At 37.6% G+C, this 16,735-nt stretch overlaps 2 protein-coding genes across 5 annotated transcripts; both read right to left on the bottom strand.

The window, feature by feature from the left end:
* Positions 1 to 993: 993 nt before the first annotated feature.
* On the bottom strand, positions 994 to 4,054 carry LOC107753811 (thymic stromal cotransporter homolog). Its single transcript, XM_016570057.1, has 4 exons — positions 3,694 to 4,054; positions 2,315 to 2,398; positions 2,048 to 2,204; positions 994 to 1,957 (listed from the first exon to the last, which is right to left on the bottom strand). The coding sequence occupies exons 1-4, from the start codon at positions 3,989 to 3,991 to the stop codon at positions 1,918 to 1,920; spliced, it is 579 nt and encodes a 192-aa protein (XP_016425543.1). The 5' UTR covers positions 3,992 to 4,054; the 3' UTR covers positions 994 to 1,917.
* A 2,837-nt stretch (positions 4,055 to 6,891) lies between these two features.
* On the bottom strand, positions 6,892 to 15,218 carry misp (mitotic spindle positioning). Of its 4 annotated transcripts, none has more exons than XM_016570059.1 (6): positions 15,133 to 15,218; positions 14,728 to 14,861; positions 8,916 to 11,274; positions 8,046 to 8,287; positions 7,760 to 7,798; positions 6,892 to 7,667 (listed from the first exon to the last, which is right to left on the bottom strand). In XM_016570059.1, the coding sequence occupies exons 2-6, from the start codon at positions 14,785 to 14,787 to the stop codon at positions 7,581 to 7,583; spliced, it is 2,787 nt and encodes a 928-aa protein (XP_016425545.1). In that variant the 5' UTR covers positions 14,788 to 14,861; positions 15,133 to 15,218; the 3' UTR covers positions 6,892 to 7,580. The 4 variants fall into 4 exon arrangements, with proteins under 4 accessions (XP_016425545.1, XP_016425544.1, XP_016425547.1 ...); XM_016570058.1 differs by having other exon boundaries at positions 15,049 to 15,218; XM_016570061.1 differs by lacking the exons at positions 14,728 to 14,861; positions 15,133 to 15,218 and adding an exon at positions 13,121 to 13,182.
* Positions 15,219 to 16,735: the final 1,517 nt, after the last annotated feature.

Consider the following 16,735-nt stretch of genomic DNA (forward strand, 5'->3'; position numbering starts at 1 on the left):
ACTACTAACACAGTTTCCTATCGGTGAATACTGTACCGGAAGCTCGTGTAGACACCGAGAATTTAGCGGAAATACGTAGGCAGTAGGCATATGGCAAGCCGTCATTTAATGCCTCTGGCTTTAATAGCCTTGATTTAGTTTTGACTAGTCAAAATTCGAGAGGTCTGTTCTGCAATTTTGACTCCTTGACTAGTCATAATATATTTAAGCTATAAATAATATTTTCGGATATAGTTTTGACGACTAGAAATTGTAACTAAAGTCAACTATAATTTGTACTTTGTGTCTCTAATTGAATTCTCACTAGTGAAACATATAATTTGAGATATTTCTAATATTTGACTAGTAGACAAGAATTGGAATTCTTTATAATCAAATCTCATTTAAAGTCATCATGAAATGGAAATTGTGATGTTCTTTTCCCCCCCCGTTGTGAAATATCTGAGTGAAACGGCTTCTCAAAAGAAAAAAAATATGTATTTGACAGGACTTTGTTTTTTGTCCATTAGGAATTGATTGGATTGGATGATTAAATTAGAATTGCATATGTATTAAATTATCGTTCTGACTAGTTAAATTATGTTTGCGACACACTGAAATACAATTGTAATTATCTAAAATATTATTTAAACCAATTTTGTTTTTACACTAATACGCTTGCCATAGTAGGTCGTGCACTGACGATTAGATGACACCATGTGGCAGCTGTTGGACATTACACATAAAACATCCTGATGGTAAAACACAACACGCATGTGTTTTTCGAAATATTCTGTTATGTTGTTCTGATCTGTTGCTGTCTGGATCTGTGGAAGATATTTATAAATACTAATGAATCCTCAGGAAAAAAACGAAATCTCTACTCTGAACCAAACTGAAGAAAAGCTTTAAAAAGTGAAATGCAGAACCCTTTGCACATGCAGCTACAAAAACTAGCCCACTTGAGAATAGAATGATTGAACAAATAACCAATCTTTTTTTAAAGGAGGTTTATTGAGAATAACACATAAAAGGAACACATATTTACTGTAACAATAGAAAACCATATGCAATGCTGCTCTCCAACATAAAAAACAGTTTACATGATAGACACTTCATGTGTCAGTCCTAATAGTATTTCATAGTAAGACCTAAAACTATTTTCACCATAAACAATACTTATCTTACCAAACTATGTGTCCTGCAAGAAAGCTGGACAGACTTTTGTATCATACTTATTTTAGTTATCCAATTCTTTGACATTATATTATATATTGCACTTATTGCAATCAAATTTTATTTTATACATTAGTGGAAATCAGACATTAGATATGATGTTATGTGATTATATCTGAGAGAAATGTACAGAGCCCTTACAAGGACATTAGTCATGGGAGAAAAAAAAAATGTCCATGCTTTTACATTACCCTGAGAAACTGCTTTTGCTTGCAAAATCTTTGCGTTCGTTTGCTAAAGTTCCTGATTCAGTTGCAAAAGTTTTCTATTCGCTTGCAAAATTTTTGTGCGCAAATGCAAAACTAGTTATGGAAATAACATAAGGTGGGAGAAAAAAAGTTTTGCAAGCAAATGCAAAAGCATTGAAATTTTCTGTGAGCATGCAATATTTTTGTGAGAGTACGGAAAGGTCTTGTGAGCAAATGCAAAGTTTCTTGGGTAATGCAAAACGTTGTTGAGTGAATGCAAAAGTTTTGTGCGCAAACACAGAATTTCTCTGGGAATGCGGTACTTTAGCGAGAGAACTGAAAGATTTTGTGAGCAAATGCAAATATTCTCAGGCAATGCAAAAGTTTTGCGAGCAAAGCAAACACAAAAGCGTTGAAATATAATTGTTTATCCTATTTTTGTCATCACATTAGGGGCTTCGTAGTACTGAATCAAAATAAGAACAGACACATTTTCATGTAAGTGTTCAACATCTCAAATGGATCCAAGTCTCAAGTCTCTGCCACTTCGATAACTGGAAAACAAAATGAACAACTCTGCATGATCTGAGAAGAAACCACCAAAAGAACTTTTGCTGTTGTCTTTTATCGACAGATTTACATACATGATCGGGATAGCACTGATGTAACTAATAGCACAGGAGAGAAGGAAGCAGAAGCCACTGAACCAGCCGAGAGTTAGTGGGTAAATGGAGGTGAAAAAGACATTGGACAAGAGATCAGTCACAGCTAGAACCAGCTGGAGCAGCCCAAAGACTCGCCCTGCCAAGAAACACAGCAGAGGACTTTCATGTGCAGTATGACCTCAACTAAAGCTTATACTTAGATGAAGCACATTTGAAGTTTTTGTTTCTATGGAGTTGTAACTTTACCATATTGCTGAGGATGCAGATTCTTGGACAGCATGGCTCGCAGTGTTGGCATGGGAACGCAGGCAAACATCATGATCCCTCTAGCTGTTTAAAACAACACATCTCAACCTTTCACTGGAGAAAGCAATATTAGAGATAGAGAACTCTATTTTACCCAGAAGTAACTGTTTAAAGTTGCCTTAATTATGAATTTGTTGATTGCAAACACGCAACTTCTAGCTTCACAAGATGTTAATTGATGGACCGGAGTCGTGGATACTTGTGTATTATTGTGATGTTTTTATCAACTGTTTGGACTCTCATTCTGATGGCACCCATTCACTGCAGAGGAAGTGATATAATGCTAAATTTCTCCAAATCTGTTCCCATGAAGGAATAAACTACTCATCTACACATTGTATGGCCTGAGGGCATGTCATAACTAAAATGTTCAGTATAAAAATGCACATGGAGATTTTATTAATTTACACGACATTTCCAGGTCTAGAAATCACATTTTTAAAAATTGGTTACCTCATATCCAGAATTTGTAAAAATAGAGGGAACACAGTTTTTGTTTTTCAAAGAAAAAAAACAAACATTTGTTGAGGGGGTGAAATAAAATAAGAAATATCTTTTTTTTTTTTTTTAGCAGTTTAGCTTATTTTAATGCTTGTTTTTTCTTGTTTTAAATTATTTTTATGTCATCTTGAGGCCCCCCAATGAGCCCTGGCTCCCTTTCAAGTCAAGTCATCTTTACTTCTATTAGTGCTTTATACAATACAGATTGTGTCAAAGCAGCCTCACAGTGATAAACAGGAAAAAAAGCTAAATCAATTATGGAAACTCAACTATGGAATCAATTTAATAGTGAAAACGTTTTTTAAAACCTGGCAACCCTGCGCACACACTGTTTTTACATTGATGAGGTGAAAACACCCGGCAAACATTCAAGTTGGAGTTCAGCGATCTCTGAGATATTTTGCTCAAATAAAAGTGTAATACAGCTAGTCTATTTTCTTTCATACGGTCGTTTACGCTGTTTGCAGCAACTAAATCTGTGAACAAATCATGCGAGTTGATTTGTGCTCTTGTGAAAGTGCAATAATAATCGGTGTTGCCAAGTCCGCGGTTTTCCCACTGAATTGGGCTACTTTAATACTGTTGCAGCGGGTTTTTTTTTTAGTCCGTGGCTTGAAACAAAATCCATGCAAGGAGGTTTTGGAATGCGATTTTGGAGCTATTTTGGTAGAATATGATTGGGCTATTTTTGAGTACCAATTTGGCTGGTTTTGTTATGCTCTATGTTTTGTTTTGTTGAGAACCACTGCTCTATGGCTATTACTTTATGTGCATCATTCCACGATAAATCACCTTTAATTACCTTAAATCAAACTCACCCAGGAAGTAGACCCAGCTTTCTACAGTGAATGCCATGATTGCCATCCCAGTACAGTTGGACACAATACCCAGTAGAGTGAGGGCTGTGTCTCCCAACACTTTGAATAGACCCAGGACCCCTATGAAACTACTCAGGTACATGGTGCTGGTGGCGGCTCTGCCATATCCGGCCCAAATTGAGTCCCAGCTCAGGGGGGGCTTCAGCACATACAGCTGGAGCACATTTTCTGCCCCAACCATGCCTAGCATGAACAACACCATGGTTGACATCAGCATGCCTACAGAGACTCGATCCATTGTTTTCCCATTTTCGGATTCAGCCAGCAATGGCTCACTCTCGGATAGGGAACGTCTCGAGTCAGTGAGGGCAAACACAGAGTACAGTAATGCCACAACGCTGACTAGAATTGCTGTCAGGAGGAGAATTGATGGTCCCATCTGGTACAGATATCCAGACAGGAGACCTCCCACGACCCCTGCGACCCCAAAACAGAAGTCCACGATGTTGAGTTTAAGAGTGCGTTTGCCCTGCTCCGAGCTCAGAGATGCCAAAGCCGCCACCCCGGCCCAGAACATCGGCCCGCCTCCGCTCAAACCATGCAGCAAAGAACCCAAGTACAGAAACTCCAGTGGAACTTCACAGTACATGAAGATGACAAGCGTAAACATGCCCAAAACCGAACCCATTTGAGAGGCCACCAGGAAGACTTTAGGTCCATGACGGTCTGCCATGCGGCTCAGTGGTATAATGGACAACATGGCCGCCACAGAGGACAACACACTCTGAATAAGAAGAAAGTGTGAGGATAACGTCTGTGCCCGATCGCTGTCTCCTGCTGTTGCCTTCAGTGACTGGTTGTACACGGTCTGTGTGAGGGCCATGTCAAAGAAGGATGTCCCCAGTTTATTGATGACAACCACCGGCTCCACTAAAGTCAGAATGGCCCCCATTTGATTGGCAGACTGGGAGCTTGAAGCTGTAATTTTTTACCTTTAATACAAAAAAAAGCAGTATTGATACTGAATGTGTGTATTTGGAATAATTAAGATTTTTAAAATGTTTTGAAAGAAGTCTCTTATGCTCACCAAGGCTACATTTCTTTGATCAAAAATACTTTAAAAACTACAATATTGTAAAATATTATTTCAATTCAAAAGAACTGTTTTCTAGTTGAATAGATTTTAAAATAAAGTTTATTCATGTGTCGCAAAGCTGAATTTTCATCAGCCATTACTCCGGTTTATTTCCAATTATTTATAATGGTTATTATTATTATCAACGATGAAAACAGTTTTTGCTGCTTAATATTTTTATGAAATCCATGATAAATGTTTTTTTCAGGATTCTTTGATGAATAAAAATCTCAAAATAACAGCCTTTATTTGAAATAGAAATCTTTTCCATCACTTTTGATCACTTGAATGTGTCCTTGTTGATTTAAAAAAAAAAATCATACCTACTCTGAAACGTTTTAATAACAGATAATAATAAGAAATGTTTCTTGAGCAGCAAATCAGCATATTAGAATGATTTCTGCAGGATCATGCGACACTGAAGACTGGAGTAATGATGCTGAAAATTCAGCTTTGCATCACAGAAATAAATTACATGTAAAATATATTAATATAAAAAAACAGTAATGTTAAACTGTAATAATAGTTCACAATATTACTGTGTGTTAATTTGATCAAATAAATATAGCCTTGGTGAGTATAAGAGACTTCTTTCGAAAAACATAAAAAATAACAGGTTCCTATACTGTGACAACTTGCCCCACTGTAGGGGGGTCAGTGTGTATTGAATAAACTACTTTTTTGCTTGGGCGATGAAAATGTCTAATTGCTTTTTGTAGCCAAGAGTTTAAGGTATATGTCTATACAGAAACGTACAAAAATAAACTCACCGTGCAAAATATTCACTAGAGTAAAATGTGTGACAACTAGCCCCAGTCACTCCTACATATTGAAAGTGATGTTGCATGCAAATAAACAAATCACATGGTCCAAAGATTGATCATTGTCAGATCCAAATTACAATAGAGAATAAAATGTTGTCCCACTTATTATACAAACAATAACACATGCATACCGTAATGCATTTAAATGCTACTGCAGGCTAATATGAATATTCGTTTATAAATACAAGAAAAAATGCTCTCCACTTACTCAAAATGTTTTATCCACGGATTTTAATTGAAGTGAAAGAGTGGAAAGCCCCGCTTGGCACTGATTTGCAGTTTAATGCAGAATGGAAGCTATGTGATTGAAGTGAAAGTGATTTTAAAAGGTAACTTGTTCCTGCTTGTAAAAGCATCTACCATGAGATTCCCTTAATGTCACCTCTGAGAGCATAAAACAAAGTGTGGTACTAATAGAAATGGGTTCAGAGGAGGATTTTGAGTCTTGTCAAGCATCCGTGGCTTTATTTAATCTGCACTGTTGTTATGTAGACATTTTTAATGACACTGGCATGAAATGAACAAACAATTAAGCAAACGGCATTGCATGCATTTAGAAAAGCATGTATTAATGGAGTTTATCCTCTAGAGGGCGCTTCTGTGCCGTGGCCATACATTCAAAAAAACAAAAGAACACGCCAAGTGTTTAGCTTAATAAATTAATTTATCTGAAATATTGCACATGGGCTTTCATTAAAGAGAAACCACGTGAAGGAAGATTGTTCAGCAAGTTCTCTTAATTAGTGAGATTAGAATATTGCTGGAACTTTAACATACAAGAAGTTAGAAAACACGACAAGACTGATATTGCACGTAGTTTTTGCTGCTTATGAAGGTTTACGTTAAAGGTATTGGACTAGTACTCTTTTTTACCCTTTTACATTATGTTTGAATTTCTTTCTGCATTACCAGTGGCAAGGAATCACTGTTCAGGGCTAAACCTTAAAATCTTCTATTGAAAAAATTTAATACTTACATTAAACATGTCTACTAAAAATCAAGCCTTTTATTATATATATATTGCATATATTATTATTATTATTATTATTATTATTATTATGTGTTAACAACACAGAATACATCTGTATGTATATTCTGATATTAAGTTAATTTTGACATACCAAACTATTATTGAAACAAAACTAATTTACAACGTCTAATCTGTAATGTAGATTGTACATAAAAAATATATATATATATATCATATTGCATTTACAATACAGCAAAAATCTTCAGTGCAACTTTATGAATCTTCAATATTCAATACAAAAAGAATCTCTATTGATATTTTATATTTTTTCAGTGGAAAGCAAGATTCAGCATTATTTCGAAATAAAGACCACTTTGTTAGATCAACAGGCTTGTGTATTAATGGGTTCATGTCCAGGTCCAGATCTCATGGTCCCTCCTCTCTATGTAGGAACATGTGATTCTCTGTGATTCTACTTTGCTTTTTTGGTTTTATTCCTTGTATAAAAAGCAAGCTGGTCTATCCAGTTAAGTGCTGAGGATTTGAAGGTTAGTGACATTAATAATCTGGAACACAGTCTGATGTTGTATTTTCAGATGACAGATTTGTATAAATGTGTATATTTTACAAGTATTAAGAATGGTAGTTAAATGTTAGTACTGGGCGGAGAAATAGATTAAGAAAGTTTTCATGATCCAGTTTGCTAGAGCTTACAAATCACCCCATGCAAGCAGGTAAGATGTTCTCCACACCTACACCTATTTCCACCACGCCAGTCGATTCAGACCAGCCAGCTAAACTGAGTGAGATGGAAGCAATGTCCATGTTTCATGTTAATTGATTTTATATGGTGAGGTGACACGAGAAGTGTGCTTGGTAAGTGTAATGTGGAATTAAAACCAGTCCTTCTCATCTGAAGATGATTTCTGGCGTATCCTGTTATGTCGGTGCTGATTCATTAGCTCTCCTGGTTGGTGTACATTCCTGCCTCCCACTGCAGGGCTCGTTGGTTTTTATGCCTTATTACACGGGTGGCCACTACAACCTACAGTGAAACCAGAGTTACACAAACATGATCAAACTGGATCTGTTCCAAAATCCAGCAGAGGGCACTAGACATCGAAAACCTCAGCTCACCTCATTGTTTATGGCATCAATAGGTTGGATCCTAGCATACTGAGGAAAGAAAAAGTTATAAAGTGAAAAAAATCTGTCTATACAGCTCTTGCTTTGCATTGTGACATTAGTCAACCTAAAAATTATATTCTTTACTTATGCATGTCATTTCAAACGTGTATGACTTTCTTTCTTCCATGGATTTGCGATTTGGAATGGCATGAAGACCCATTTTTTGGGTAAACTATCTTTTTTAAGGGCTGTTTACTTGAGAGGCTTGTGACTTCCTGAAAGAAACTTCACTCACTGCACTTTCTTCCAGCTTCAGTTTGACCCGTCTGTCCTCAAAGTCCTTTAGCAGTGTCTCAGTCAGACCTTTCTGGGAAGAAGGCGATGACAGGTCAGCAAGTGCGCTCAAGGGCTTGATGGGGGTTGTCCTGGAAACAGTTGGGGACATGGGTTTCGGGCTGCCCCATGGCTGGGGTGTCATAATTGACACAGAGGGAAGTCTGAAAGTGGGTCGTGATGAGGACAACTGTGAACTTTTATCTGGAGAGATAAACAAAGAAAAACAAGAGATTATGTTTACTATTCATTCACCTACTTACACGAGTCATTCGTTTCCCCATACGTTTTCAATGAATTACCGTGTTTAAAAATCATCATGATTTTCTAAGCGCATTTCTGAAACAAATACATCTTAACATACTATATGTCTGTTGAAATGTAGTCTTAATTCCATTATGGATACAGATTCTGAACTGATAAGTGATCTGTGATCTTGGCCTGTCGTGAATCCACCAGCACAAATTATATTGGAAAACAAGACATAGCATGTAGGCATTTGATTGTGTGAAAAGCAATCTTTAACTTCAAATGCACATTTACATCCATAAAGTAAATGATTAATCATTCTTCAGTGGAGCAGAATGTCATGCTATGTCCAAAGTTCAGAAACTACGTTGGCAATTCCTTCTCATTCCTTGGTGCTGCTGACATCCATAAACATTAAACACTTTACTCAGTAAGCTACTGTATAAAGCAGAAAGTTATGAAATGCACATGCCACAAACATTGTACAGAATAATAAGACAGTTTCCCAGCAACAGGCAGTATCCCTCCTTACCCATTTGTTATGTTAAGCATGTTTGAGTGCAGTGAGACTGAAGAGTTATACCTGTCATGGATGATCGAAAAGTGTCCAGACTCCCAGAATAAGGATTACTGTAATTAGTTTTCTTTTCTGAAAATACCGAATCCACTTCTGCCATGTTCCCATGTGGAGTTTGTGGTGAAAATACAGTTTCCTCGCTGGTTAGAGGAGACCTGGGTTCAGAGGAACTTGGCACTGGATTCACGGATGCTGGGTTGGGTACTGAGAAAGACTGACTACTGGACTCTCTCAGCTCTTGGAGCTCTTGTTCTCGTCTGAGGTCTTCTTCGATTTCCTGACGGATGCTGTTTGGGGCATTCTGCATTTTGGGGCTCCAGTCGGTGTACTCGAGGTGAGATTTCCAGGTAGGCGTGTACCGACTAGTTTTTGCAGGTTCCAGTGGGGACGGATAATTCTGAGAGTAAAATCTGTTCCTTCCTGACATGCTGTTGTCATTTTCCACAATCCAGGATGACTCTTTCTTTGTTCTGAGGGTATTGGTTTGGCACTCTACGCCATTTTCTTTATGAATGCTTACTTTAAAATGGTCCTCAAGACATGCACTTACTTGGACTTGTTTACCAAAAGTGCTGCTGTCAGAGTTTCTCTGAAGGATAGATTCATCAGGATGTCGATGAGGACAGCAAGGCGAAAGAACTTCCTTTGAGTCCAAAAGGTCACCTTCCTCTACTAGTGCAGGTTTCTCTCTAATCAACATGTCATCTGCAGAGACTGTGCTTTGCTCTAAATCAGTTGTGGGACTTTCTCTTAGACTTGCCCCCAAAGATGTGACTGGAATTTCATCCGGTTGTGACTCAAATGACTTCTTATTGTCCTGTACTTGGTTCTCTTGGGTATCATGGCTTGAAACACTGTTTGTGATCTGTCGCTGTTTCTCAAGCTCACGCTCTCTCTGAATAAGGAAACTTACTCTGTTGGGTTCTTTGGGTTTTGCAGCTTTCACCTGTGCAGATGACAGGGACAGAATTGGCTTTATCCTGATCTCCACCATCTCTGAATTGTCTTTGTGCAAGATACCCCTTGATCGACGTAGACTCTCTTCCCGTTGTTGGGAAATTCTGATTTCCCTTTGAATGGGAGTCTCCTCTGCACTTGACATCGTCAAGCTGCTTTCCATCTCTGAAATGGAAGGATCGTTCGAAATGCTACCATCACTGGCGTATCCCCCACTTCGGTCACCAAGACCAGAGTCAACATCATCTAAGGCACCTCCATTTTTTGAATCCTCAGTCACAGTTTCAGCCTTTACTTCTTTTTCTTGTTGTGTTGCTTGTGGGATCTCCTTCTCCTCTGGGCTGTTCTCTTTGCTTACTTGTCTTAGAGTGAAGATGCTGGCCGTTGAGGATAGAGTTCTTCCCCGCAGTTTGGGGGAATAAGGGAGCCACTCGGGACTCTGTAGGAAGGGGTTCTGTTTTGATTGTTCCATCATTAGAAACTGCTTTCGTGCTGTGTTGAAGTCAATTTGCTCATTGTCTATGGTGCCAGGCTCCACCCTGGCTTCTTCAGTCTTCTCGCTCACTGGTTTGTAGCTTAGACTAAACCCATGCAGGAGCCTTTGCGGCATGTTACTGAGGTCCAGATTTTCTAAGGCACTCCACTGCTCTTTAAGGGCAGGGCTTTTCTTGGGTGCCTGATTCCGGATGATCTCCATTCGGTCTGAATTTTCCTCGTCTTCGTTCACTGTGGAGGCATCCTCGATTTGGTAACGGTCATCTCCATTAGTTTCTTCGAAAAGCCTTCCAGGTATCTTTTCCTCTGTGTACGTCTGTAGCTTAAAGGTGCTCTTCTCCTTCAGGGTATTCAGTTTGGCCTGCCTTTGTGGAGAAACCATGTAGACCTCATTCATCTCTGCTTCTGGACTTGCTGGGTCCTCTACAAAGGAATAGAATCCAACATGTGAGCCTGTACTGCTGGCAGTTCCAGGGCTGCTGGGGTTGCTTGGAGTACTGGGCCTAAAGTCTTCACTGTCACTTCCATCCTCAGACACAGCCACTTGCCTAGCCTGGACCACCACATCTGGAGGACTATTGCCATACCCAGAGGACACTATCACAGTGGGCTGCATGTCTGTTACTGTTATGCTTTCAAAGCTGAACCTGAAAGAGTTACCATCCCGACTGCTACTCCACGTGTTCTCTAGTGACTGTGGTTGGCCTGTAGGGCTCAATATGGAGCGCAAATCCGACTGCTCTAGCTTAGGGGAGAAGGGCTTCATCACCCAGCGCTTTGGGTTGCTGATCATGGGAACTCTGGGTGGTGGATGGTTCTGAAGAGAAGAATGGGAATGGATCACAGCCTGCTCCTCTACTGAGGAGTGAGTGCATGCATCATATGGGTTGACCGTCACAGTTGATGCCTGTCTCTGGGTAACAACAAAAAAAAGAAAGACAACAGATTTACTCCTGGACTGTGCAGACTATCAGATGATTAACACACTGTGTGTAGAGAGTAAGTAAACGTATTTCCAGATATGTAACACATGGTTTACAAGGTACAAGGTTTAACGGGTTGTGTCTAATAAGAGAGAAGAACATGTAAAAAGTACATTTAGAACATTTATCAAACATTTAACATTACATTAACAAAAACGAAACTAGAAAAAATATAACACTAGAAAAAGACAGTACTTTCACTCCTGACTTTTAAAACTGTCCTTTGTAAAATTGTACCATATTTCTTGTAACCGAGTAAACGTATTTTACCTGGCATTTTGTTCAGTTTTGTTTAATTTCCTTATGTTAATACTGGAAACTATGATTGCAACTTTAATGAAACTTTATTAATTTAAAAAATCTATAACTGGCATAATTGTAATAGAATGCATTCCCTTGATAAATGTTTATAATGAACATCAAAACATTTTCTTACTATAGTAAAATCGTGGTAAATCATCATAATTTCATCAGCCTACTATTCAGCTGAAAATCATGTTTCTGTGGCTTTTTTTCGATAGTATACATGAACCCATCTTATGCTTAGTACTAAAACACCTGTCTATCTCAGTTGTAAGAATTTACACATTACATTACATATAATTGCACTCGATGGGTTATTCAAAATATATTTTTATATACTATGTGATTTTTCAAGCTTTACATTTTTAATAAACATTAGAGCGAGAGAATAATATATTTTATGCTTATATTTTAGAAAAAAATTTTTAATGTCATTTCTGTTGAATAACTATTCTGATGACAAAACTTTTAAGTATTTAAAGGTCTTCAGATGGTGATTATATAGATTTAAAAATAAAAACTGGCACTCACCTCACGTTATTGAAGAAATATGTACTAATCCGTTGTTTAAGAATAATTTATCATTGTGGGAAAAAATTCTCTGGTCTGCGTACTGCATCTAAACAATAGATAAGAGTGTCTACCACTTTGAACAAGCTTACGTAGTTGTAAGGGAGTTTTGCTCACTGTCACTGGTGTCCGTGTGTGACATCGTGAACTGTGAACCGCTGATAAAATGACAGCAGGCCAGTTTCCTGGAAACCACTGCTCTGCCTTTGCTGATTGGCTCAGACTGTTTGAGGGGTCTCCCAAAAGTGTAGAAAATATACTGTAGCTTTACAGAAGTATGATGACCAAAACAAAGATTCAGGGAACCGTGCTACAGTGAGTCTTTACCCCATAAAACCTTTTTAAATATAAGCCCACTGAATGAAAGCTTCATATCCAGATTCAAATGCATTTTTCATGATATTGAAACAACTGCTGATAACAGAACAGCTATGTTTCGATAGATGCTCAGTGTAATGTGGACTGTACTCAAAAAAAAAAAGTTTGTAAAATCTCACTCTTTCACTTTCTTCCAGACAGATCGAAGTGCTTCATAAAAAAATTATCGTAAGATACATAACCGTATTCAACCTGATCAACCTTTAGCCTGCAGTGACAATCAAATGGCTGAAAGAGGAAACATTCCTGCCATACAATGCATTTAAGAATTGTAATATTATATAATACTGAGAACAATCTTTTTGTCCTTTAGAAAAAACTGAACATTAAGTTACAAAGTTTTACTGTTTTAATTGATCATTAGGTTACATGTCACTTTATTCTCCATATATCTTATACAGTACATACAAATGATCCCACACATTTCAAATGAGCAAATAATATGAACTATTTATTCTAACATAACAAGCTGAACTATTTATTCTCACAAAACCTTTCAGCCAAAGAAAAGTGAGCAACACTCACCCTCAGACATCAGTAGCGGTGTGAGAGCCTGTAGTGTCACATGCATCAGAAGGCACTTCTGTCTTTACTGCACTGACTTGACAAAGTTCAGCTAATATTACATATGCATGCATAGACACACCCACCACCCAGACTGAAGGAGTGCAGAAGACTGATAGATTGTGGATGGGGTATTGAGGAAGAATGGACACCTGGTATATTAATATAAAATGTTGTTACGCAACCGTCTGTATGCAGAATTAACATAAGAGATGTTAAATGGACCTGACTAAACATTCTTGTTAACTATATTTACATGTATCTGTATGGACTCTAGTGAGGATAACAACAACAGTGCAATTAAAATTAAAGCTGAAGCTGTCATTTGAGCTGTGCAATGAGGAAAACTCCCTCGGGATGAGTGAAAGTACAGAGCATGACACTCATATATTACATTCCAGAGTTTATGTCCAAGTAAATTTATTTTTCTAAGATCATCTTGTAACTGATTAACTGATCAGGTAGAAAAGCGCCTATGATTGGACTTTTTGTACAGACGCTTAGTAGATTTAATAATACAAATCTAAACTAGGGGTTTTAAAACAACTGTATGTAAACTTTTTTACCTTTAAATATAATTTTTAAAGTTTCAAAATCATTCTGACGGTTCACTGACATCTAACAGGGCGAATGGCTTGTTTCTTTCCAAAAGTCTGTTCTGGGTGTTTGTAAATTTGGTGAGCAGGTACAAAATTTCACAAAATTGGCGGATTGCTTTACGGCAGCGACAAATCGTGTGTACAGCTATCCACTGTAATTACGACACTGGTACAATAACAACAGTGAATTCCACTCACATAACTATAGGGGGCTTCATAGCCGCAAAAATACACAAAACTACATACAATTTATTGCACTACAGCAGCAGGAGTTGGCCAATTATTTTATCTTAAGCTAATAAAAAAATGATGGTACGTGTACACAATATCTACTTAATTTTTTTGCACAACTACAGAAGAAGAAGCCAAAGTTCAGGTAAATGTTTCTTTGCCCCAACCACAATAAAATGTATTCAGTAAAAACATATAATGCACAAATATTTGACTTTGTACATTACATATAGTGAGTATTTTATTAGTTATTGAATATAAGCATCATAACAAAGTAAGACCACTAGTATTGCACTATACACATTATTTTATTTATATGGAATTTCAATTATTGGTTCCACTGTATGTTATAAAGCTTATTTTATAAAGCTGATTAAGTGAGACTAATTTGACAATTTGTAATAGAATAAAATAATATATTTTTTTAAAGCCCTACACTTAAAAATAAAGGTTCCAAATGGGGGTTCTCATAGCGATGCAACAGAAGAACCATTTTTGGTTCCCCAAATAACCTTTCAATGATCAGTTCTTCAAGGAACCATTTTTTCTTAGTATGAAGAACATTTAAGTAATATAAACAACGTTTTTCATTACGAATAACCTTTTGTGGAATGGAAAGTTTCCATGGATGTTAAAGGTTCTTCATGGAACCATCAATGCCAATAAAGAACCTCTATTTTTAAGAGTCTAAAATTGTAACCATTTCTTCAAAAAACGTATGTTTTTGTACAGCCCTACCTTAAAAGAATGATCCAGGCTGTTACACAGCACCTGCCACGGAGGAGTGTACCTGAACATGGTGTTTGCTGCAGTACTAGAGTTTGACAGGAAAACAGTAGCATGCAGTTAACTCAACTCTATCCTAATGAGTCCTGGAGAGTGAACAGAAGATCTTTTTTTTTTTAATGTATCATAACCTACCAAGAATCACCATGCACTAGTATGTGTCAGATATTACAAAATATTATAAAAAATACTTTTAAGAGCAAAAGCAAAGTAAAAAAAAAAAAAAAAAAAACTATATTTTTGTAATGTCTGATAAAATTTGTTTGCTTTTACCTCATCTTTTGCAGGCCGATGGATCCAGCGAGACCATTGTGTCTAATAGCGCTGAAACATACAGTGAAAGCAGGGCCGGCCTACCCCATCAGTACTGCTGCAGGTGTCAGTCTAGTATTCAGTCAGTCTTCATCCACTACCCAAAAAACTTTGTTTTGTGTTTAAGCTCAGTTGCTCTGGTAAAGCTCCTCCTCCAATATGGCTCCAATATGGTCAAAACAAGAGGTATCACCTTAAGCAAAAATGCCCAAAATGTGTGTGGGGTGACCTGGCCCATGGTCAAAGATTCAGTGCATGCATGCGTGTGTGTGTGTCTGTCTGTGTGTTGATGACTGTGCTGAGGGCAGGGATACCAGTCTGGAATGCTGCTACAATCAGCAACCTTAGGACAAAAGCTGAGAATACCCCTCTACCATCCCATAATGCACCTCATAGTTGCTCTGAAGCCTGGTCATTTAATCATTGACAATGGCGGTGACAATACCGCGGTGGCTCTTAGATTAGTTCTGAAAGGCAGCAGTGGTGTTCCTCAGGTCTCACTACTAGGCCCGCAACCAGTTTGTATTTTTTTTTTTAAATCAAGAAGATTCTTTCCTTACTTTTCCACCTTACTTCTCTACTTTGTACTCTACTAGTTTGTGTCAGATGTTAACTTGGTAACCACTTTGATGATTTGTCAGATTGATTCAAACTAGCAACTGAGATTTAAAAAAAAAAATTCATTAAAAGAATAGACTGATAAGATCAGTTTGTTCAGAAATCAAACTACAGTTCTTGTGCTACAAACTCAAAAGTGTTCGTGAATCACGCTGTACATTTTTGATGCAGTTAAAGAAACAGGATCGAGTCATTTGTTGGTGAATTGTACTACACTGGTTGCGCTGTACATTTCTGATTCACTTAAAAGAACAGGCTCATAAGAGTCATTTGTTAGTGAATCGGACTACACTGGTTGTGCTGTACGTTTCTAATTCAGTTAAAAGATCTGGCTCGTAAGAGTCATTTGTTAGTCAGACTGCACTGGTTGTGCTGTATGTTGTTTTTACATTTATCTTTTAGCAGATGTTTTTATCCAAGGTGATTTACAAATGAGAAACATCACAAGCAGTTTGTCAGAATATTTACAGTATACAATGCCAGGTTTAGTATAAAACTAGTTTTTCCATGCAGCCTGCGAGGACAACTCGGTAGAAAGCTGTTTCTTGCCATTATTTCACCTAGCATGATATTTTTATTGAATTTCATTCAATACAGACTGCAAACTCACAGTGACAAAAATGAATCTTTTGCTGTGGTGTTGAAGATAGCAGGAAATACTGTTACATAAAGATTTGTGCATACTGTAGATCATAAGCAGCACATTTACTGGTATAACGAAAACAAGACAGAGGCAGTGATTTCTGTAACGCATGTCACATTTTAATGTCTTCTTCCAACTCATACAGCTCTGTCAGGTTGATAAGAAAGCAGACCTTCACAACGCACAGACAACAGTGGCAGAAAGAGCACACACACTCATTATCAGGAGAACCAATAAGAGAGGAACCTGGTTATATGTCCCTACATTGTCCTCTGTTCTATCATGACTTTGAACTCAGCTTGTCAACAAGGGTTAGGGGTTCAAGCACAGGGACATTATCTAACATGGAAATGGATATGTATATGTAGATATGTGCGATGTATGTAC

This window comes from Sinocyclocheilus rhinocerous, unplaced genomic scaffold (assembly GCF_001515625.1).
Source record: "Sinocyclocheilus rhinocerous isolate Xijiao unplaced genomic scaffold, SAMN03320098_v1.1 scaffold711, whole genome shotgun sequence".
NCBI lineage: Eukaryota > Metazoa > Chordata > Actinopteri > Cypriniformes > Cyprinidae > Sinocyclocheilus > Sinocyclocheilus rhinocerous.

Excerpts from the sequence above, each read along its gene's own strand:
- LOC107753811 (XM_016570057.1), bottom strand. The coding sequence starts at position 3,991 with ATGGATCGAGTCTCTGTAGGCATGCTGATGTCAACCATGGTGTTGTTC. Across the intron at positions 2,399-3,693 it reads AAGCTGGGTCTACTTCCTGG|CTAGAGGGATCATGATGTTT; the intron begins GTGAGTTTGATT and ends TGTTTTAAACAG. Across the intron at positions 1,958-2,047 it reads ATCAGTGCTATCCCGATCAT|TTATCGAAGTGGCAGAGACT; the intron begins GTATGTAAATCT and ends TTTGTTTTCCAG.
- misp (XM_016570059.1), bottom strand. The coding sequence starts at position 14,787 with ATGTTCAGGTACACTCCTCCGTGGCAGGTGCTGTGTAACAGCCTGGAT. Across the intron at positions 11,275-14,727 it reads GCCTGGATCATTCTTTTAAG|AGACAGGCATCAACTGTGAC; the intron begins GTAGGGCTGTAC and ends GTTGTTACCCAG. Across the intron at positions 7,668-7,759 it reads TTGATGCCATAAACAATGAG|GTTGTAGTGGCCACCCGTGT; the intron begins GTGAGCTGAGGT and ends GTTTCACTGTAG.